General features: G+C 46.6%; 1 protein-coding gene across 1 annotated transcript in view; it reads left to right on the top strand.

Moving 5' to 3' along the window:
* The first annotated feature begins 815 nt into the window (after positions 1-815).
* The window catches only part of LOC135383283 (excitatory amino acid transporter-like), a 41,372-nt gene continuing 19,771 nt past the window's right edge, over positions 816-22,416 (top strand). The window contains exons 1-5 of the mRNA XM_064612805.1: positions 816-959; positions 2,535-2,603; positions 5,482-5,707; positions 8,455-8,852; positions 16,427-16,472. Coding sequence (XP_064468875.1) covers positions 906-959; positions 2,535-2,603; positions 5,482-5,707; positions 8,455-8,852; positions 16,427-16,472 — 793 coding nt within the window. The 5' untranslated portion in view covers positions 816-905. The remainder of the gene's footprint in view (positions 960-2,534; positions 2,604-5,481; positions 5,708-8,454; positions 8,853-16,426; positions 16,473-22,416) is intronic.

Below are 22,416 nucleotides of genomic sequence, written 5' to 3'. Positions count from 1 at the left end.
CTTCACTGTTCTAACGGGCTCTTGGGCCAACATTATTCTAAATAAATAAATAATGCCAGTTGGAATAGTCCTGTGGCAGCGGGTCATTCGGCATCCCTTTTCTACTCGGGCCGCTTCTAGCTGGCCCTCATTATAATCTCCCCTGCAATATCATTCCTTGGGTATCATCGCGCTTACACTTAAGTTGTTCACCTTCACACTCTAAAAACAGAGCTTTACCGCATAGCACGCTGTGGGCCAACCATTGCCACGAATGATAGGGTTATCGCTTTTGATTCGAGGAGAGAGGGGGCGTACGCCTTTTTGTGGCAATTTGGATATATGGTAATTGCCACAAAAAGGCGTACGCCTACCCCTCTCCTCAAATCAAAAGCGGCAACCCTATCGTTCGCGACAACGATTGGCGCACTACGTGCTATGCGGTGAAATTCTGTTTTTAGAGGGCGTCAGTCGTGACGTTGCCCACATATGTGAGGCCGACAACGGCGAGCCCTTTCACCATCACCACCACCATCTGTTTTTAGAGTGCACAACCTCCGCCACCTTCTCACCTTCAGCATCACCCTCTCGATCTGGCTTGCCATGTAGTCTTCTCTCTACCCTTTCCATTTGCCAATCTCCTTTTGTGGCTAATGGCCGTTCCACAATGGTGCACAAGAAGCATAAGCTCCCTTCGTGGATCACGGCCATTTCTTGTGACGAAGAAGGAGAAGAAGCTTTTTGTGAAGAACCTTAGTTACAAGAAGAAGAAGTGTACCTAGTTGTGAAAGAAGAAGAAGAAGAACTAGCCAATTTTCCTTAGTAGCTCACGGCCATCTGTTGATTGGCAGGAGAAGAAGAAGAACCTTGGGGTTGCTTCATTCCAGCATCTGCACAGAGGGTACGGCGCCTTCAACTCCTGTGTCATGGAACCAAGAGACGACCACGAACGCACGAAAGAAGCGAGTAGAATAAGCAGAGTAAGTGTCATTCAAGGGGACGTTTTCTCTGGGGACCTTTTTTCCGGGGACCTTCTTTCCTGACCCCGTCATTCATAGGGATTGACAACCTTTGTGCCGTAATAAATAGTCAGGATATACAGGGTGTATGCTATAAAAGGTCAGTGACATTTTCGCGCGGGACAATATATCTATTTGAGAGACGGACTTGTGCTGCCATACAGTGAATCACTTATGCCAGAGAAACCTACGAAAAAATTGTGGTTACCATTCACTGCGAATAAAATAAACACGGCCACGGAAACTTTCGTCTTCATGTGTTTCCTATGCGCAATACCGATAGATGGAGGTGAAAGTTTACATGGTCATATTTATTTTGTTACACAGTGCTAGGTAACCACAATCGTTTCGTAGGTTCCTCTAGCATAAATTATTCACTTTGAGGCAGAGGAAGTCTTCTCGCGACAGAGGTATAGCATCAAGGAGGTATCACTTCTTGCACGAAAATGTGACTGACCTTTTATAGCATACACCCTGTACATGTACGTGTACTTATGATCTTGTTGAAGCAGTCTTGTTATATGATGTGAGGCCCCGGGTCGAGAAGCTCCACAGCACATCCGGGCCTCTGGAGCATTCCATTCCCATCAGAAACGTACGAACATCCCAGGTCATTCTCGTCACAGCGGTAAATCATCTTAGTCTGACCGCATTGCATTGGTTCCTAGGGCCGTAGGCAGTGATTGTACAGGCTCTAGTCTTACCCAAAGTCATGCTGGATGATCGAAGTGCACGACAAGAGCTCGCGGCCGCATCCAGGCAAGCGGTCCGGCACACGTTCGTTGTTGGTTGTTGTGCCCACGAGTGCATTTTGCTGATTAATGGCTACGGGAGAAACTACAAATATTCTTCTTATTCATATTGATATGTTCGAATATCGGGAGATACAATTCATCTGTGTATGCGTTCCACATTGTACAAATTAGCATAATTTCTAAACGCTCTCAGGATTAAGATTGGCATAGGTAGTGAGGCGGTACGTCTAATTAAGTCACTCGGATTCTAAGCAGTATCTGATGGTAATGAGTGGGTGGAGCATGACACCGACGGGGTTATCTTCGTCCTGACCATACAAACAATATACTGGCCCTGCGGACATCTTAACCTTGCGACGGCAGCGTCCCTTAAGTGATCTACGCATGTCGCGTGATAAACCCGTATGTACTGCCCTCAGCCACGCAAAAGGCTCTTGGGGCTACACTAGCCAGTTCTAAAAGATGGCTGCGTCAGACTAGGATTCAGACAAAGACGCGTTCCGCATGAATCGGCCATCTGTTGAGTGCCTAGGCCATACAGTACCTGGCGACAGTTAAGGTTGTGGGCCCGTCGAGCACTCGTGTACGCAGTTAAAGAAGTTCCTCGAGTGAATCATTTGATACTGATATAGAGAGGTTTCCGGTTCCTGTAATAGTATCCCGGGATTTCACACTATGCACACAGAGGACTGTGTATAAAAAAAAACAGTAGTAATGCAGAACGCAAACTGTTGCGTCTGTAGAAACAACGTGTTGTGTATAGTACATTATCTTCCTGCAGCGTCCTTCCATCAGTTCTACGTTCCGAAGGTTGAACAGGATTTCTCCTGACAAAGCACCGTGGGAGGAGGTGAGTCACTGTCCTGTATGATACTCTTAGATAAGTGTAAACTTTATGTAGTAAGTGCAAGGTACATCTTGCTACAACACTAAGACAGAAACTTTGAGAACTGCAGAACATTTCAAAAAAGAGTCACGGAGGCAATATCGGCACATGTAACGTTTGCCCATAGTATGCTTCTCCCAACTCCAGTCGACAGTCGCATACGAGCACACCACTAAAGTAGGCGGAATAAATAGAAGCAAGTGATTCGTTAGAGCGCCAGAGTATAGCATTGTAATGTACGCTGTTAAACGGACACTTCATTAGTCATTAAAGGCTGTCAAGAGTCCTCTGAAGGGGTTGGCCGCCTCATGGTCGCTGAACACACGTCCTCACTGAATAAAATCACAAAAGGGAACAGCAATGAATTTAATAAAAGGTCATGAAGTCAGTGACAACAACCAGTAAACTCCACCGCGGTTCTCGTCAACCCTGCTCGACGTTGAAGACATACCAATGCTACCACCATTCAGCTACGGGGGCCGTAATGACTCACTTTAAATTTGGGTCTCCGTGGGGATTTTCGGTGGCTACTTAGCGTGGCCGACGTTACCAATGACAATATCAGTGCAGATTTTTTCAAGACCTTCCGCCTATACATGCGGTTCGGAAGTCCGAGCCGGTTTTACGATACCGGGGTTGTAAGATTTCCAGATGTGAAATCAGGAGCTCGAGGCGGGATTGGGGTTTCTGTGCAACTGCCGCAACGAGGTCACTTCCCATCCACGTTGTCGCAATCAGCAATACAGTGCGTGTTTCTTACCGATTGATGCGTTTTGCCTGTCTTTTTTTCTTCTTCTTCTTCTTTAGTGGTAACCATTGTGTTCTGGAGTGCCCCAGTCCAGTTTTCCAGAAGGGCTGTCTCCACGTTTTTCTTTTCACTTTTAAACCAAAAGCTCAGGAAGATCAAAAGAACAAAAAAGGGAGAAAGGCCTTCAATACCCTGCAATGTTTTGCGTACTTTCACAAATCAGAAGAAACCTTAGGAGCTTTAAAACGCTAGTTGATGCCTGTTCTCGGCTATCGGCAGTGTTGTAAGATGGGACAGCCACTAACGTACTTGTCATGTGTCATGGACGACGCGGTTTGTTCGTTCTCAGCTCCAGGTCATGGAAAGAACGCCTGTGACGGACTCGGAGGTGTTGTCAAACATGCTGCAACAATTTTGAACTCGCGCTCTCCAGCAACGGAAGCAATACGAAAGGCGTGTGAGTTCACTACCGCCGTGTCGAGACATGTCGAAAATGTGACTTTATTGCACCTTAATTCCCTCGGAAGATGTGAAAACCGCCAGGCGACAAAAAGATGAGTGGAAGAATGTACGTCCAGTGCTCTGCCTTCGTTCTCATTACGTGTGTGAAAAGGAAAGTGAGGCTCCCCAACAGTGTAAAGTTGAAGACTGAAGTAGACATCCCACCTTTGTAAAATAGCGTTCTTATCCTGTGTCTTCCAGAGTTATACAAATTAAAAGTGCATTGCTCTGAGCCATAACCATTTTTTTTTTACTTAATTTCTCTGAATCGCGTCCGCCCTTGGCGACCGTAACGGCGACCACCTGCGGGAGAGTACCGCATAGGGGCAGCGCGCAGCGCGCGTCACCGAAAATCAAATACGAATCTCAATTTGTTTTCTGTGTGTTAGGAGAGGGTTCCTGCGCAACATAAAAAAATCTCTGCAACTTTTTGGTGGCCATTTTTTGCTAGTGCCGGCCGAAATACAGCTAAATCGCGATATCGCCTGTGGAATTCTTACAATCTGCTCCTAGCAGATTAACTCTAGAACAATGAAAATCTATCAACACATAGGGCATGCAATGACGAGACGAATGGTGTAGGTTTCATTATTCTCAGATAAACGGCGTCAGTACAGGAAGGCTCCGAAAAACGGCGTTTTTCGCGTTTTCTTGAGACTGTGCCATTTTTTTACGAAAACAGTTTAAGATACAAATGGGTTGGAAGAAGAAAGAGTGTTGTCCATGTAGTACTGAACAGGTGAAAAATATTGTGGTTCTTAGAACCGCACAGTTCTCAATTGAGAAGCCCTCAAAGTAGCTCGAAATGACTGGGTCACATTTCGACTTGTTTCTTTCTCCCCCTCTCCCTCGAAAATGGCTGAAGATTGGGGCTTAAATATAGGCGCAGTTTTCATCATTTCCCGTCTCCTGAAGAATATATTTTTTTCAAAAAAAATAGGAGATCGCCAGGTTCCTTGCTTGGTCGAAATTCGCTGGAATTAGCCAAGTAGCAATAGTCATCACATTCTGACTTTCCAGTTATTGCGCACACTCCCGGTTTGCGTAGTGCAGCACGAACATTCCAGTGGTTTGTCGACTCTGCAACCTGAGGACTTCCTTTTTTTCTACGCCTACATCGCCGGTCTCGTCTTAACAATCCTCGTCGCAGAATAACATGCGAAACATTAGCGGCGCGCAGTTTTCACTTTATTCTAAGACAAATAAATTATCATCAAAGTCTCCAAAGGCTAATTTGAAGTCTCAGAGCTGGATTTCCTTGGTCGTCGCATCAACCGGCACGGCATACCTCCCCCACCATCTAGGGTCACTGCCATCCGCGAACTGTTCGAACCGATTACACGACAGCCAGTCAGCTACGCCAACTCCTCGGATTAGTCTACTGACTTTTATCTACTGTTCGTACCACTATTCGTACTATTCGAGGCAAAACTTCGTCCACTTGAAGCTTAACTTTCCTCGCATAAAAGTGCTTCATCCATGCTGCAGCGCTTCCAAGAAAATCGCAAGCGCATCGAAAAAATAGGAGAGGACATCGCTGCTGTGCCGGTTTGCGTTCTTTGATTGTAATACCTATTCGTTTCCTCCTTCTAGTACTCCACTACACGGCTTACGGAACGCAGGAAAAAGTTTGTGACTGGAGAGAACAATCGTACTTCAGCAATCTTTCAAGAGCGGGCTGCCGATCGCACCAGTCGTAGGGGCTCGCAAATAGTTGCACAAGAGGGAACAGAGCGGGCATCCTCACTCCAGACCACTCTGTCAAAGAACATTCTGCTCATCTTTGTTCTCTTGTCAATCCTCGTCGGCTTCTTCCTTGGTAAGGATTGCACAGCAGCTCACCATCGCATGGTGAAGTGATGACGTAACCGCTGCGCGTAGCGACGGCCACCAAAGCGTGACACTATTTTTTTATGGCTGTCTCATAGGGATTCGCTGTGGCGCCCAACAGATCGAATACGTTAGAGATCACCAAGCAATCACCATGTTATCGTGTGCCATTCTGATTGATCAGACAGATATACCTCCGAACCCCGGCCCGCCCTCCTGCCGAAGCTCGCAGTCCCGTATGAAAAAGCTCCTTCCTACGCCACTGCATCAGAGCAGTTAGTCACGTTTTAACCGTGACGCAGGAGCGCTAAGGAGGGAAGAGGCAGACGTCACAACGGACGTGTGGACGGACGTCTGTCCGTCCGCGTTCCCTCCTTAGCACTTCTGTGTCACGATGAACCAAAAAGCGCAAAGACTTGCGTTTGTTCGCAATGACGTTTTGATGTTTGCAGTGCTTTCACGGCACGCCATTACCAAGGAGACATGCACCATGAAAGCCTGCGCAACCGCTTTTCAGCCCTAGCAATGCATGACCTACGCATTACTCTGTCAGTCGAACATTTGCTCTGAAACGTGAATAAACGTCGAAAGCGCATCGTAGTAATGTGAATACTACAAACTTGACCTTGTTTGGTCTAACAATGAGCCCCTGCATATAGGGTTATTTTCAATAACTCAGTTTTTTTCTTCTAGTCAGACCAGGCAGTTGACAGCGTCATTGACAACTGCATTGAATGAGGCCAATGAGTAGGCTAGCAGCTTCATTAAGGGGATACAAATTGTCCCCTGTTAAATACGACGTGTACCATGCTGAGACTTCAGTGGACGTTAAAGGTCGACTAAATTAGTCCTCCATGGCATAGTATGTTATGTCTCTCCCCCTCCCACGGGGGAGGGGGGAGACTGGCGTGTTTCACTGGTCGATCTGGATTGTCTTGCTTGCGTCTCTTGTATTGTCTGCGTGTCTTGCCTACACTTCCAGATTGAGTTGCTCCGCATCGGTCGCGCCAGGGTGGTTCACACTGCGTTTACGCTTGCGTGGAGCGGTTTGCGCTTACGCACGTGTACGAGCTGGCGCTTCCGCACACGTCGCCTTGTTCACATTGTTGCGTTCCGGCTGTTGCGTTCCTTTCCAATGAACTCTCTCTCTCCGCTTCTCATCTCGAAACACAGCGCAGCTAGCGAAACAGCGAGCATTTCAGGAATTCGACTGGGCAGATGGCTTGCGCTTGCGTTGCTTACGTCGATAAGGTTGCGCTTGCGCTTACGTGTTGTGTGCGCTTACGATGGATCGTTGCATTGGAAGCCGAAAGAAAGAATCCGTAGGGCTACTTCGCCGACCCACCGCCAACCTCGACTTTATTGATGCAAGCATTGGAAGTGCAAGACATCAAGTGCAAGAGAGAGAGAGTTCATTGGAGGAACTCAACGGCCAGAACATGTGTACGGGGTGAAGTGTGCGCAAACGTCAGCCCGATCTGTGAGGAAACAAGCGTAAACAGAAACAAGCCTGCAAGCGCAGTGGTGGGAACCAGCATTTAAGGTTGGATCACGTGCTCTGTGTGCTTACGGCGGATAGTTGCCATGGAAGCGGAGAGAGGTATCCCGCAAGGCCACTTCGCTGACGCATCGCAAGCAGGTTGTGCCAACCTCAACTTTATCAACACATTCAACGCAAGCGCAAGCCACCTGCCCAATCATATCGGAGAAACGCGCGCATGCGTTTTGTTAACGGCGCGTAGCTTCAGGCAGACAAGCGGAGAGAGATTTCAATGGACCAGAACGCAACGATCAGAACGCAATAATGATCATAATGAATCTGTGATGCTCTCTTGGACAGCATCCCTCTGGAGTTGGTAGAGAGATTATGCAAACCTTTTTATTGAAAAGTCTACGAACAATGCAAGCCAGAAGTCTCTTGATCCTGTCCGTAAATTATGTCAAATTTCTGTCTGCGGATTTCGGGGTTTAACCCTTTGAGGTGGGAATGTAATACCCTGTTCAAAACAAGGGGAGGCGCCTATCTGGGGCAAGATAGTCTGTCCAATATAGGCGCCTCCTCCCATTTTCAACAAACCAGTACACAGAATGATGTCATTCGGAATGATGGTTGGCTATGAGCGTGCTATGTGGTGAAGTTCTGTTTTAACAGTGAAGCCACACGGCAAACTTAATGCATTAAACGGAATAGCACTAACTTCACCTCCTAACCAACCATTATCTCAAATCATACATCCTTCTCTACCTTGATTTGTTGAAAACAGGCGGCGTACGCCTTTTCTGTTGCGATTATGTTCCACATAATTGTCACAAAAAAGGCGTACGCCACCTGTTTTTATCAAATCAGGGGAGAGGATGATGTCATTCGAGATGATGGTTGGTTAGGAGGTGAAGTAAATGTAGCTCTTTTATGCATTAAGTCTGCCGTGTGGCTAGGGTATAATAAACGGCAGTTGCAGTTGAATGCTGTGTTCGTGTTGCCCGTCCGGGTCGTCTTTCCGTTCTTTGATCAGATATACATCACGTAAACAGTGTACACTGAAGCTATTAGTTCGTGAAGGGCGTAGCTGTGTACTCATAGTCCTGCGACGCTAGCTAAAGGATTTGAAGCCTTTCATCTATAGCGTTGCAGGGGCATATCAAATTTTGGAAATTGCAACGTTGTTTTGAGAGATTTTGTATGCTGCCCTTGGAAAGTGCCCTTAAAGTGCCCTTCTGTCAACGCCACATGTGCAGGAACCATACTACGGCAAGACGAACCTTGGTCAGAACGCCAGATCACTCTACTGCGTTTACCAGGCGAGCTAATGTTGCGCTGTCTGCACTGCCTGTCTGTCCCTCTGATCATGACCAGCGTTACGGGAGCAGTAGGCAGTTGGAGACCCCGGCAGATGGCAAAGCTTGCTGCACACGCCCTATCCTACGCTACCGTGTCTACAGTGTGTGCAACGCTGACTGGAGCATGCCTCGCCCTTCTTATTCGACCGGGTGGGCGAGGCAACCGCCCTCCTTTCAATCCTCTCGCTGCACCCGGTACACTCCCTGCGAACATACGACAAATGAACGCTGAGGACGTCCTGGACACGATACGGAACCTTGTACCGGGGAACATACCAGAAGCTTTTCTTTTCATGGTAAGAGTCATTTGCATACGTGGATAGCGTGCACCATGTATGAAGGACATAGGGTCTACCACAGGGCGTTCCACGAGAGGATGTCATTAAATTCCTAAAACCAGGATTTAATTCAGAACATACACTCATGCAGACATTGCCACAGATTGAGTCCGTTTGCATTCGTGTCACGCATTAAGCGAATTTTGTTAAATTGAACTCACCAAATTTGTAAAGTAAAGGTAGCAGTTTTCGGCATGAATTTGGAAGCCTGTCCCCATACCATACTATTAGTCAAAATCACAGGGGCGGGGGTGGGGGTTCATAAGATTTCTACAAAAATTTGACATCCTCTCGTAGAATACCTTGTACACGAAATCAACATCTGTGTCAGGAACCATCCACCATTGGGCAATGTCAAGTGTATACTGTTAAAACAGAAGTTGACCGCATCGCACGCTCCTGACCAACCATCGTTCCGAATTACGTATATCATTCTGTGTCCTGATTTGTTGAAAAGGAGGCGCCTATCTGGGACACATTATGCATGTCCCAGAGAGGCGCTTGCCCTGTTTTGAACAAACCAGACCACAGAATGATATCATTCGGAATAGTGGGTGGCTAGGAGTGAGCTATATGTGCTCAACTTATGTTTCAGTATTGCTCCATGTTTGTGCACTGGAGAGCAGCAGAAATCAAGTGCGGCTGACCGTCGCCATTCTCAAACCCCTACTCTCAGACCCCTACTGAGCGCTTACCATAACAGGCAAATTTGAAAAATTGTCATAAATACCGAGCAACATGGGAATTTATTCGATTGAAATATCGTTTCTCGAACGACCACCTTGAACCTTCGAGGGACCTGAGGGTGGACCTTCGACGACCTTGGCAGGTAAACCCTGAGGCATGATGTGTCCCAACTATAGTTCCCGGTAGATACAATCTATACCGCGTATACTTCTTCTATGTTTAAAGCTCAGCTACGCCGATTTTCGAGTGATACAGAATGGAATGGTACTCACACGATGTGTTCATAAGGGAACACTGATTATGTGTGCAAAATAGTTATCCCAAACTCCTCGCGGTTTTTCGGAAAAGTGAACTTTTAGTTTCACTGACATTCCGTCTTCTGGCCCGCAAACCACATTCGTGGTCTGCCCGTGCTCCGGCTTGGCATGATATTTGGCTTGGTTTCTTCCGCCAAGCCGGCCAGTTTCTTCTGCCGTACTGTCTGCTGCGCAGATTGACATTGTGGAAGTGATAAACAGTTCGCTATTAGGGAGCCAGTATATTTCTGGACTTCACTGAACCCACGAGGAACGTGAGTTTTGCTTCCTTCGACTGCAAAGCATTTGCTAGGCCAGTACGGACTTCCTGGTGTGTTTCGTGTTCTGTGCTGCGTTCCGAGAATGCGTGAGCGTTTTGCTCCCGTCTGCAAGAACACTTCAGTATGCAGTTCCAATGTTTCAAACCACAACTTTCCGAAAGGCGAAGGAAAAGGCTATTGATTGCAACAATCGGTTACAACTCCGACTGGGTGACACCTTCGAAAGCAGCCATTTGATCTGTTCATTTCGCTCATACGAATGTTACTGAAGCAATGCGCAACTTGTTTCACACGAAGGCGAAGATGTCTCGTCCAGGATGCTGTGCCAACCTTATCTGCAGCAGGAGATTGCAGGGGCAGGACTAAGCAGCAGATAAAGGTACGATGCGTAATGTTAGACAAGTCAGTCATGCGGTGCAAATGCCATCACATAGAAAAGAAAAATACGCCATCTGTCATCTGCTGCTTCATCCTTTAGAGATTAGGCCTCAGCGGGTGTATTCTCAGTACAGATTTGGAACTGCCTTATTTGTTAAATGATTTCGCAGGCATTCTTGCACCACCGAAAAGCTTGCACTCCACGTCTCAACTGTCACCGGCGGGGTTTCAAGCTGAAGGCTATCACCAGTGCCAACCAGACGCCCCTTCAAAGTTCATCTGTTTTTGTTGACGGAACAGTGACGCCTGGTACTGAAACATTTCATTTTCTGATGAATCAAGTGCATTGCATCACTTGTGCTCGACTTCTTGTGTTCGTATACGCTTGCTGTTGCTCGCTAGCTAAGAGCAACAATGCCTGAGGTGTTTGTGTTCTTACTCCAGCGCTTTCAGAGTACATTTAAGCAGTATCATCGTATCATATGCACGGCAGCACATATCGGAGCATCTCGTGTGCTGTTGTTGGTATGATCTGCAGCAGTATATTGATAATGTTAATTATTCAATGACTTCATCTAATATTTACATTCTTACTTCCAGGTAAACCTGTCACGCAGATGCCCTACCCCTTGGTATGCTTAGTTCAAGATTGTACCGAAACAATCGACCTGGAGCATTATTTTTCAGTTGGCAGTGGCATTACTATCACAACACAACACACATTGCATGTCTAAGGTCCGTGTACAATGCATCAAACCTATTCTCAGGTACAGGCGAGCTGGTACGCAATTACAACATGAAACAACTGACACAGAGATCGTAAAGTCATGCCTTTTCCTCCGCGCCTCGGGTGTCATGTTGTTATCCTCACATGCAGCTCATTTCGCCTGTGCTGTGCAGCATGAGCAAAAGCACATATTGTTTTTGGTCACATGACACGGGACATAAATACAGTGAAACCTTCCTATGTTGGACACCCGCGGTGCAGCCGAAGCGTGTCCTACTTATAGAGGTGTCCGAGCTACAGAATATGAGGGAAACAAAAAATGGAAAAGATCACAGCTGTGCTGCCACAAATGTCCCCTTCTTCAATTTATAGTCCTTAGTGGTACCTGGTGGTGGTGCCGGATAGTGGTACCTGGTGGTAGTGGTACCTCTACCCACTCTTCACTGATAATTATTACTGATCTTGGTAGATTCAATTCCGTTCAGATTCCACTCAGTGGCATTACCTCCCGAGCTTTTCGAGCTGCGAGGACTGGTCTCTGAAGTGTCAGCCCGCTTTTCATTGCTTTGGTGCAGTGCGCGTTCAAATGCTCTAGACAAACTGAAGACAAGTGCTCACACAAAGAATTACAATGTAGATTGACAGTGCTTGTTTTTGGACTCGAAAAACTAAAGCAACAAAATGCTGAGACCAGTATAGGGGAAAAAGGGAGCGAAAGTCAAGGCCACTGGCTCATTTTGGTGCAAAGATGGGCCGAGATTGAGATAATTTGGCCAAGGTTTTCTCCGACTTAGCAGCGAAAACCCTGTCCTACTTCTGGGATAGGGAGGTGTCCGACATAGAGAATTTCGTCCCCATGTGGTTTCAATGGGAGCCTGCCTGTGCAATGAAATCTTGTCCGACATGGGGAGTTGGCAGAGGTAGAGATGTGTCCGACTTTGGAGGTTTTACTGTACTATACAGCATTCTACATCATGTAATCTAACAGTTGTTCACGTTTGGATATTTTAACCATGGAATTTACCCTGCATGCACCATACCATGTCCAAACACGAACAACTGCTAGACAGCAGCATGTACTGTTGCCGTATAGCACTTATGGCTTGCGTCCTGTGATCGGAAACAGTGGTATCTTTTTCTGCTACAACCGGTAAACTACAGTGAAGATGTAGAAATACTGTGTCATACCATGAAGCACTATGGGAAATGTCAGTTTGAAAAACTGGAGAAGACTGTAATCAGAACGGGGGACATGTTCTACGGTGAATTTTTTTACAGTGTGTGCTGTACCACGTAATGCACTGCAGGCCCACCACAGTATGATAACGCTCTGAATACTGATTTGCTCAAAAAAAGAACGTGTGCGCTTCTTGTACTAACTTCCCCTTATGCAAAGTAGTAGAAAAATGTTTTCAGCCAATGGAGAGGACATCATTCTGGAGTCTTATTGCCCTACAATGTGTCGTGTGTGAAGGTCATTTTGAAGAGTGTAGGTGGTACAAGACTGTGTTCCCACATTCTTGGCAGTGTTGACTAATAACCATAATAAAGTAGAGAGTACATTTGTTGCTTCATATATTTGTGTCATGGCAAAGTATGTAGAGATACATCTGTCTCAACATGCAGGTGCCAAAACTGCTTTTTGTGCCTAAAATATGACATAGTCACAAATAGTCTGTTCAACACCACTAATCATGTGCCGGCCTCCATGACATGACATTCCAAAGTGATTAACATGTCCCATAGATATTTGCAATGCTGAAGATGACTGTGTACCTTCTATGGATTCTTGTTTCAAGAAAAGTACTGTGTGATTTGCTAACAGCGCCTGGCTGTACTTTCACAATACTACACAAAAATATGTAAAGTTTCCGGAAGGAAACATCATGAAGGTCCATAGCGAAAAACCCTGAGACGAGGGATAGGAAGGGACATACACAATGTCTCAACATAGTGTGTGTATGTCCCTTCCTGTATCTCCTCTTCAGGTCTCGCCATCATGGCCACTATCACCAGCTCGCTTACTGTTGAACCGTTCTTTCAACGATAAAGGTCACTCCCATGAACTGGATGGCAGCCAACATGCTGTCAATAAAAAGAATAATGGAAGGAGCTCAATATGATCCTTAGGCTGTGCGTGGTCACTGCTTTCTGACAAATGGAGACGTAGAATTTCAGGACAGTGCCTGCAGTGATAGTATTCTTGTGTTCTCACCCTTGACGCCCATTGTGTGTCATCGGTCCCCTGTAACCTGCTAACATGCACATAGCTAAAACAAAGTGTATTTGCATTTCTTTGAATACAGTTGGTATAGCACATTGTTTTTTCCATGTTCTTTGGAAATTATAAATAAAAAGTTTAACTCTGCAAGTCCCCTGTCAGCTCTACAGAGCAGCTTCGAATTTCACTAGAAGCCACGTGTGAAACCTAGACCAAACTAGTGTTGAAAGTCCATATAGGTCATAGATAGATACTATTATTATTAGATCATAGGTCAAGCTTAGGTCCTGGTTGGTAGCAACACAATTGAACCTTATTAAAAATTGGTGCAGGAGGTGACCAACATAACTAACTACACCAACTAACTCTCACAAATTTTGTGATGTGATATTTTTGATACAATATTAATACGCCGCAGTGGCCTTTTCTCGTTTGTTCCTTTTAACCTAGAAATATTAGGTCTTCGGCATCACCAGCCTTAGTTGCTGAGCATGCAGTTATTTACGTTGAGCGCCGCAGTTTCATATTTGTTTCTCTGGACAAGCAAGCCCGGACTTCCTCGACTCTGTATTTTGCTACGAAATGCACCGTACAAGGCAGAGGGCAGCATCAACCATTTCCACCAAGGTTATTAAATTTGTGATAAGGAATATATACCTTTTGTCACGGACTAATTTGGTGGCGAAGTTACTTGAGTGGCAGTAGTGTAATTTTAAGCACATGTTAAAAAAAAAAATTAGGGTATGGGAAGTGTTGCCTGGTTGAACAAGTGGAGTACACAATATAATAGTTGGTGGTTCACGTCGCGAGACAACTAAGTGTGGAATACACAGCACAGCGTAATGTTCCTTATTCTGGCAATGTTAGCATGACTCAAGAAGTGGGAAATGTTGCACTACCCTTAATAACATCTGTTGGGCCCAGCAAACAGGATTCATATGCCCTGATCTAAAGACACTATGCCTCACTCAAAAGCAGTATGAGATCGACCCGTACGTGTTTATTTGCGAAACTATTATGAATGAAATATGGCCTGTGTGGTATAGAACAATGCACCCACTCAAGTAAACATGCAAACAATACGTATAAGGGCTCTCAATCTACATGCCGCGATGCGCTCTACGAGATAAACAACAACACTACAAAACTACATCCAACAGTTTTTGTGCGGGGCAACTCTAATGACCACTTTCACATAACCGACGAATGGTTGAACGAATGCAGTTCGAATGGTCACGATACATTCCTACGTCGTTCATTGCGGCCACGCTATGATGCTGCACAATATATGTATCTCGTGTAACAAGCCTGGCAATCGCGCAATGTGCATGGGCACGTATACGGTCTTCTTTCTTTGAAGACCAGTCCTCTGCCGGTATATGCTCAAACGACCACCAAGGCTCACGTTGTTGCTCAATCGCTCCCATCTCTCCACTTGTAGTAAAAGCAGCAAACGGGTCGACGTGAATGGCAGCGAAACGGTTGAACTGCGAAGTTCTCAAGCACAGAATCACAATTTCACGCCGAAAATGTTGTTGAGGTGAGTTCGCAGTTGTTGTTTCCATCGTTCAATAGTTAGGGATTACCTTGGACGAAACGCTCATCGTAGCCGGCGGCCCTAACTGGATTTCCCGCAAACTGGAGAAGATGCCAGGGAAGTCGGAGAAAGCCTCAACTTTCATCCAATCAGAAGCACGATTCTCTGTCTACGTAGATGGAGAAGGTTTTTCCTATCTACGTCACAAAAATGACTGCGCCCATGGCTTGTTTTGGTTTCTTTGATGAATTAATTTTCGTAATACGAAGACAAAATTGAGAAACGAAGGTGCGTTTTGGGGGCAGTTCGATGTGCTCGTTCTGAATATCACAACCGTTTTAACACATCCGGAAATCGGCGTAGCTGACCTTCAATAAAAATTTAGTAGTGAACGAAAGTAGTGTTTTAGTAAAGCGGATGCTAGCGACTTTGCGTACGTAAGGGATAGCGTTGGTTGGTCTGCGAACGCGCAGGACATACAGAGAAATTTGCGCATTGCGCAGAACTACCTCGCTATCCCTTACGTACGCAAGGCGACAGCGTACGATATACTAAAACTCACTAGTATATCGCTACCGCGTCTACCGCGTCTACCGCACTCAATCAACAGATAAGATCCTGAGTCACGCACACTTCATTGGTTCTGGTAGGTACAATAACCTAACGCTGACGTTACCAACGGTATACACTAAAACTCGCAATGAACCTTTTTCACAACGGCTTATGCGCATGCGCATGGCCTTGAGGCGCCGGAGAGGGTTATCTCCGTCTTCATTAGATGGCGCAGTACTGGGACGGCAGAAGTGCGGACCAGTGGGGAGGCCGTACGAACGGCGCGAGCTCGTCGGTCTCACTCCGGACCGGCTTCGGTTCTTTGTGCTACTCACGCGGATTTGTTTTGACGCGCTCCGAGCGTGGTTCACTGGACAGCCGCTAGGATACGACACGTAAGTGAAAAAGGTCAATTGTTCGGAATTTATTGAACCACTAACACAGCTATCAACCAAGGCTTATTTAGAGGTCCTGAAGATACGATATGATGCGAAAAAGTTCAACTATACCCGGAGGGTTGCGAAAAGACAGATGTCGACGAAATACACGGGACAGTGCCTGTCTGACGAGTCAACGCCAAGTGCTGTCTCCGTGTGTGTGTGTTTCTTTTTGCTTTTGTTTTTTTCGTCGGTGCTTCCGCTTCCCTCTGTGTGTAATTACGCAGCAACTAACAAATCGTCACTCCTGAGGTTCCTCTGTCCGCCAACGGTACCCCAGTCCCTCCATGTCACGTAGTATATCAGCTATAATCTCCTTCCACTCGTCGTCATAGCCGCACTTGTCCTATTGCAGTTCATATGTGTGCCTACGTCCTCGTCTAATTGATGTGTTTGCCAATTTGTTTCTCTTACAGACTCAAACCAACTGGTATGTTGCCAATAGCACTGCGGAAGAAAAGCGTGAGAATGGCCTTTTCTTCAAATTCGCTCGCATTTCCTTATGCGCACTCCATATCATATCGTTTCCATCACTTGTTTAAGAAACACTTCCGAATTTTTATTGTGCCGTATCTTTTTTTGAGAAATGCAGCGTAAAGTTGACCCCAGATGTACCATTTCGCTACCGTTTCTTTGCTTTTTGAAATCGTGAAAAAAAAAAACGGATCCTTGAAGCCGTACTGTTTCATTTCTTGTAATACTGTGGCCCGCTTGCATAAAAGACTCAATAGACTCAAAACAACGAGAAATTAGCCGAGGCGGGCTGCAAACATGGAAGACACACTTAAGCCTCCAACGCTCAAGAATCAGTTATATCACACAATCACGAAAAGGTACTGACACCAGGATTCCAAACTGGGCGTTCGGATTTCCGGTGAGATACCGCTACATCACGACAGCCGTCATGGTGTAGCGGTAGCATGTGTGACGTCCCGGCCTAAGATGGATGCAAGGATGGCGTCAATCCTGGCGTCAGCACCTTTTTCCTGAGTTGTTTGATATAATCAATAGGCTCAATACTCAAAGACTCAATTCTCCATAGCTTTGGCAGCACTTTCAGCACGAGCAGCAATCGCGTGCTCAATGCACTGGCGAGGCCATCGGGATTGTGTCTAGCGTCGTACTCAACTTTTATGCAAACGAGCCCATGCGAGAAGTAAAAAAAAAGACAAAACAGACGACAGGTGAGTGGGTCCCAACATATCCCAAGGCAAATCACGAGGCAAATCGGAAAAGAAGTAAGCAGCGCCCGGAGCTAAATTGAATGCACCGTTGTGTTTCTGTTCATTATCTCCTGCGTGAATTGCGTTTATTTCTCCAACCTATGGACGAACTTTATCCCAAGGCATCCATCACGTTAACAATGTAGAAGCGCCCTTGTGGCATGGAGTACCGGTTCCTTTATGAAAAAAACTAAAAAAAAACAAGAACCAAACATGACAAACAACAAATGGCCAGTTCACGAAAATCAGGAAGTAGCAATGGTTTGAAAGGAACTGCCGGAACCTTGCAGGAACCTTGCATGAAAGCTGCCGGTTAGGAGCCTCAATGACAGTACTGAATTCAGGTGAATGGTGGGTGTGCACGCCCCGAAAATTTTGTACAAGTGAGGACAGAGGTAGCCCGCTTTCTCTTTTGCGCCTGAGCGGTGGTCGGAGAGATCCGGTTCGGGTACAACTACACAGGCCTTCGCTTACGTTTCGTGAAATGTCTCCCTTTTCGTCCTCTCCTGACCAATCCTGGGCAATCCTATACGAACCACAGGGTGAACATCAACATGAACATCAACAAAACGATAGAGAGAGAGAGAGTGCTTCCTTTCAGTTGCACATCGCCGCGCACAGGTGACCCACCACACAGTGGAGGAGGATTAGGGACATGTCGCATTGTTGTAGCCAGCGCCACCTCTGCGCGGTGATGTGATCGTAAAGCAGACACGCCAAACAAAGTGTAAAGACTGGTTCACACTGCTGCGTTTGCAGTTGTGCATACGGCGAATCGTCGCCACGGCAACATGGTCTCGCTTTCCGCAAACGCAGTACGTAAGCAGAACGGAAGAAGTTGAGCAGACTTCAATTTTACTCGACGTACGTGACCCAAACTCAAGCCACCCGCCCAATAGAAGGGAAGTGTATAGCGCATGCGCACTGTACATTCTAAAAACAGAACTTCACTGCATATAGCAGGCTCTACACCACCGATTTTTATTTATTTATTTGTGATAGTACTGGCATAATGCAGTAGAAGGATGGGCATTTGCCACGAATGACCATAGATTGAGAAGTTACCCGTCAAAAAGAACTCGTTACAAGTTAAGTTACCGTGTGCAAAACGTAACTAAATTAATAACGAAGTTCTTCAGCCTGAAGTGTAACTCGCAGTTACTGAGTTACTTAAAAAAAAGAACGAGTTACTTCCAAGTTACTTCGGACTTAAAATAGCATTACGCAGGTGCAGCGCGCGTGAGCAGTTCAGTTAGACCCTGAGTTGCCTGCGGAGGAGTGCAACAGGCTTAGATCGTTTTCGTATATGTCCAACAATAGACCTTACCCTGTTTGTAAACAAATGGCGTCATAGTGTTCGACAGCGCCAACATTTGGTAGAGTTGAACTACGCTCGAAGCTAGAGGTGAATAAGGTCGCGCCCGAAAGCCACGCTCTTGAGGAGATTACGATATGGTCCCTTAAAGGGACGCGACCCTCGGTCCTACGAGGGTGTTTCCATAAGTTTCCGGGCCGAGGTAGAAAATGCGCGCGAATTTGAAAATGCGATTAAGGACGCGTGCCGCCATCTGTTGGAGGGCCGGAGCACCACCCTCAACCCTCTCTATGCTTTTGTCGGTTGGAGAGCGGCATTTCAAACAGCCAGGGTGCACTCTTCAGTTAAAATGGAAAAAATCGAGTACCGCGCTGTGATAAAATTCTTCAGAGGGACTTTCGCCTAAAGAAATTAAAGCGCGACTGGACAACGTGTACAGGGAAGCCTCTCTGTTGTACACAAAGGTAAAAGACTGGGCTAAGCAGTTTCGACTGGGGCGAGAGTTCATTGAAGATGATCCACGCGATGGTCGTCCAGTGGAAGTGGTGACACAAGAAAATTTGTCTCTAGTCGAGGAGGAAGTGCTGAGCGACAGGCGTCTGAAGCTGAAGGAAATCTCAGAAAGGCTGGGGCTTTCCAAAACAACCGTTTTTCGCATCATCGGCGAGGGCATTCACATGAAAAAGGTCAGTGCGAGATGGGTGCCACGGCTTCTCTCGTCAGTTCAAAAGCAACAGCGCGTCGTCTGTGCTAAAGAGTTTTTGGAGCTCTGTCAAGAGAACGAAGAAGAAATATTGAAGCCAATTGTCACAGGGGATGAGACTATGGTGCTCTACTATGATCCCCTTTCGAAAAAGGAGTCGATGGAATGGCGCAAACCAGGAGAAGCACCCCCAAGAAAAGCCAAGGTCACACAATCCACAAAGAAGATCATGGCAACAATATTTTGGGATTGTCACGGGATCCTCCTCATCGACTTCAAAGAGAGGAACACCACAGTGAATGCGACTTATTATGCTTCACTCCTGCACCGACAGCGAGACGCCATCAAGGAAAAGAGGCGCGGCAGGTTGAGTCGAGGTGTCCTGCAGCTCCAGGACAATGCCCCTGCCCACGCGGCTTCTGTTGCCAAGGCTGCACTGAAGGAGTGCGGTTTCGAAGAAATCCACCACCCACCCTACAGTCGAGACTTGGCACCGAGTGACTACTTCCTGTTCTCAAACTTGAAGATGGATCTCAGAGGAAGGATATTTCAAAACGATAGTGCGCTGCAAGAGGCAGTTTTCCAGCATTTTGCGGACAAAACTTCGGACTATTTTTTCAAGGGTATAAGAATGCTGGTTGAGAGGTATCAAAAGCGCATCGAAGTTAAGGGTGACTATGTCGAAAAGTGATACACTTGTTTCGTCTCTATGACTATTAAAACTTGGTCGGGCCGGAAAGTTATGGAACCACCCTCGTACTTTTCTTTCAATGCGAGGCAGCGACCAAGTTGCCCGTTCGTGGAACCCAGCCCCCTCCCTCCGATTTGTTTCGGCTTCAGTCTGCCTACCAATGTCATGATGACGTTTCTCTGGTAGAGGTCTATTCGAACGCTTTGCATCTTTACTCCCTGTGGGTGCACAATGATTCTGCTTCATTTCAATGGCAGCGGTTGTTACTTCCTGAATAAAATACTGACATTGATTGAATATCACGTTTTTTGGTAAAAACATGCCATGGAGGAACCGGAGAGAAAGCAAGAAAATATTTGGATGTGAGTGAAAAGCGAGTTAAAAGTAACTTGGAACGTAAGTTACTTTGGCAAAGTTACCTGAAAAAGGAACGAGTTCCTTTGAAAGTTACCACGGCGCAAAAGTACCGAGTTAAGTTACAAGTTACCAAAAAAGGGAACTTAGTTACAGTAACGAGTTACCTCGAACTCTGCGAATGACAGCATTATCGCCTCTGATTCGAAGAGACAGGGAGGCGTACGCCTTTTTGTGTCAATTTGGATATACATACGATAGTTAAAAAGGAAAGGTGTACGCCTCTCTCCTCGAATCAGAACCGCTAACCCTGTCATTCGTGGCAATGGTTGGCGCTGAGAGTACTATGCAGTGAAGCTCTGTTTTTAGAGATTATGCGCGGGGAGCTCACAGGAGCTGCGGCCTTTCCCTTTTCTCCCAACACTCTAAAAACAGAGCTTCACCGCGTAGCACGCTCCTACACTCTTAAAAATGAACTTCACCACATAGCACGCTCCTAGCCAACCATCACCCCGAATGACAACGTTCTCGCCCTAGATTTGTTGAAAACGGGAGGAGGAGCCTATTTTGTGCCGTGCATAATGGCACAAAATAGGCTCCTCCTCCCGTTTTCAACAAATCAGGGGCGAGAACGTTGTCATTCGGGATGGTGGTTGGCTAGGAGCGTGCTATGTGGTGAAGTTCATTTTTAAGAGTGTAGTCAACCATCTTCCTGAATCACAACGTTCTCTGAATTCACCGTTGTATCCGGGAGGCGTATGCCATTTTTGTTCATTATGCATTTTATAATTGCCACAGAAATGGCGTACGCTCCCGTTTTCATGAGATCAAGAGAGAGAACGTTGTCATTCGGGATTATGGTTGGCTACACTCTAAAAACTGAACTTCACCGCATAGCACACTCTGCCCCAACCATTGCCACGAATGATAGGGTTATCGCTTCTGATTCGAAGAGAGAGGGGGGCGTACGCCTTTTGGTGTCAATTTGGATACATAATTGACACAAAAAGGCGTACGCCTCCCTCTCTCCTCGAATCAAAAGCGATAACCCTATCATTCGTGGCAATGGTTGGCTAGGAGCGTACTATGTGGTGAAGTTCAATTGTAAGAGTGTTGTAGAAGACAGGACAGAAAGACGGGGTGAAGGTGTTTACTGGTGCGCAGATGATACAAGGAATGAATAAGTGCATATAGCACGAGCCACGCTCTAGGGGCAGACTGTCGTCGTCTGTAAAGGTTTCAACATCCTGCCCCCCGACGACGTGCACTCTTAAAAATGAACTTTCCCGCATAGCACGCTCCCAGTCAACCACCATCCCGAATGATATCGTTATCTGCCCTGATTTGTTGAAAACGAGAGGCGTACGCCTTTTCTGTGACACTTATGCTGTTCATAATTGTCACAGAAAAGGCGTACGCCTCTCGTTTTCAACAAATCAGGGCAGATAACGATATCATTCGGGATGGTGGTTGGCTGGGAGCGTGCTATGCGAGGAAGTTCATTTTTAAGAGTGTGGAGGCGAATGCTGGTACGTTGCTGAGATGATGCATTGAGGGACAAAGTGGGTCTGCGCGAAGTTTCCAGAGTCCGAGTACGGAACGCAGGTCGGTCTCGCTGAATCAATAAATACCTCATCCATGCAGTCGAGCGCTGCAAACCATTGATGTCGCGGTTCCTCAACTCTCCCTTCTGGGTGTGCCACAGGGGTGCTACTGCCACACTTTGCGTCTCATCCTCTTTGGAGGGCAGTTGATCACTCCTGTGGCAGTCTCGATGCTTCGGAGCTCGTGTTCGGATTTCAGCGTCTCCACGGCGCGCTGCGTCGCAGTCAGCTGGGAAGTCCAGTTGGCACAGGCATGATGGTCCGGTCAGCGGTAGAAGTGGCCACGTTATGTACCGTTGAGAAGTCCGCAGTGATTCGTCCTTGCTTGTTTAGATGTGGCGTAACAACTGCGCTGCATCCAGGCGGTGTAGCTCCCGTTGCAGTGTTGCACTGCGGTCTTTGCTGAGGAGTAAGTTTGCAGCTGTCGATCGAAGTGTCAGAAAGCTCCGGCTGAAGCTGCGATTGGTTATTCATCGGAACGTTTGGGTTGTGCGGTATGTCATGCTGGCGGCTCAG

This window comes from Ornithodoros turicata, chromosome 2 (genome assembly GCF_037126465.1).
Source record: "Ornithodoros turicata isolate Travis chromosome 2, ASM3712646v1, whole genome shotgun sequence".
NCBI classification, from domain to species: Eukaryota; Metazoa; Arthropoda; class Arachnida; order Ixodida; family Argasidae; genus Ornithodoros; species Ornithodoros turicata.
The sequence above is the reverse complement of the archived record's forward strand: the minus strand, read 5'-3'. Positions and strand labels throughout refer to the sequence as shown.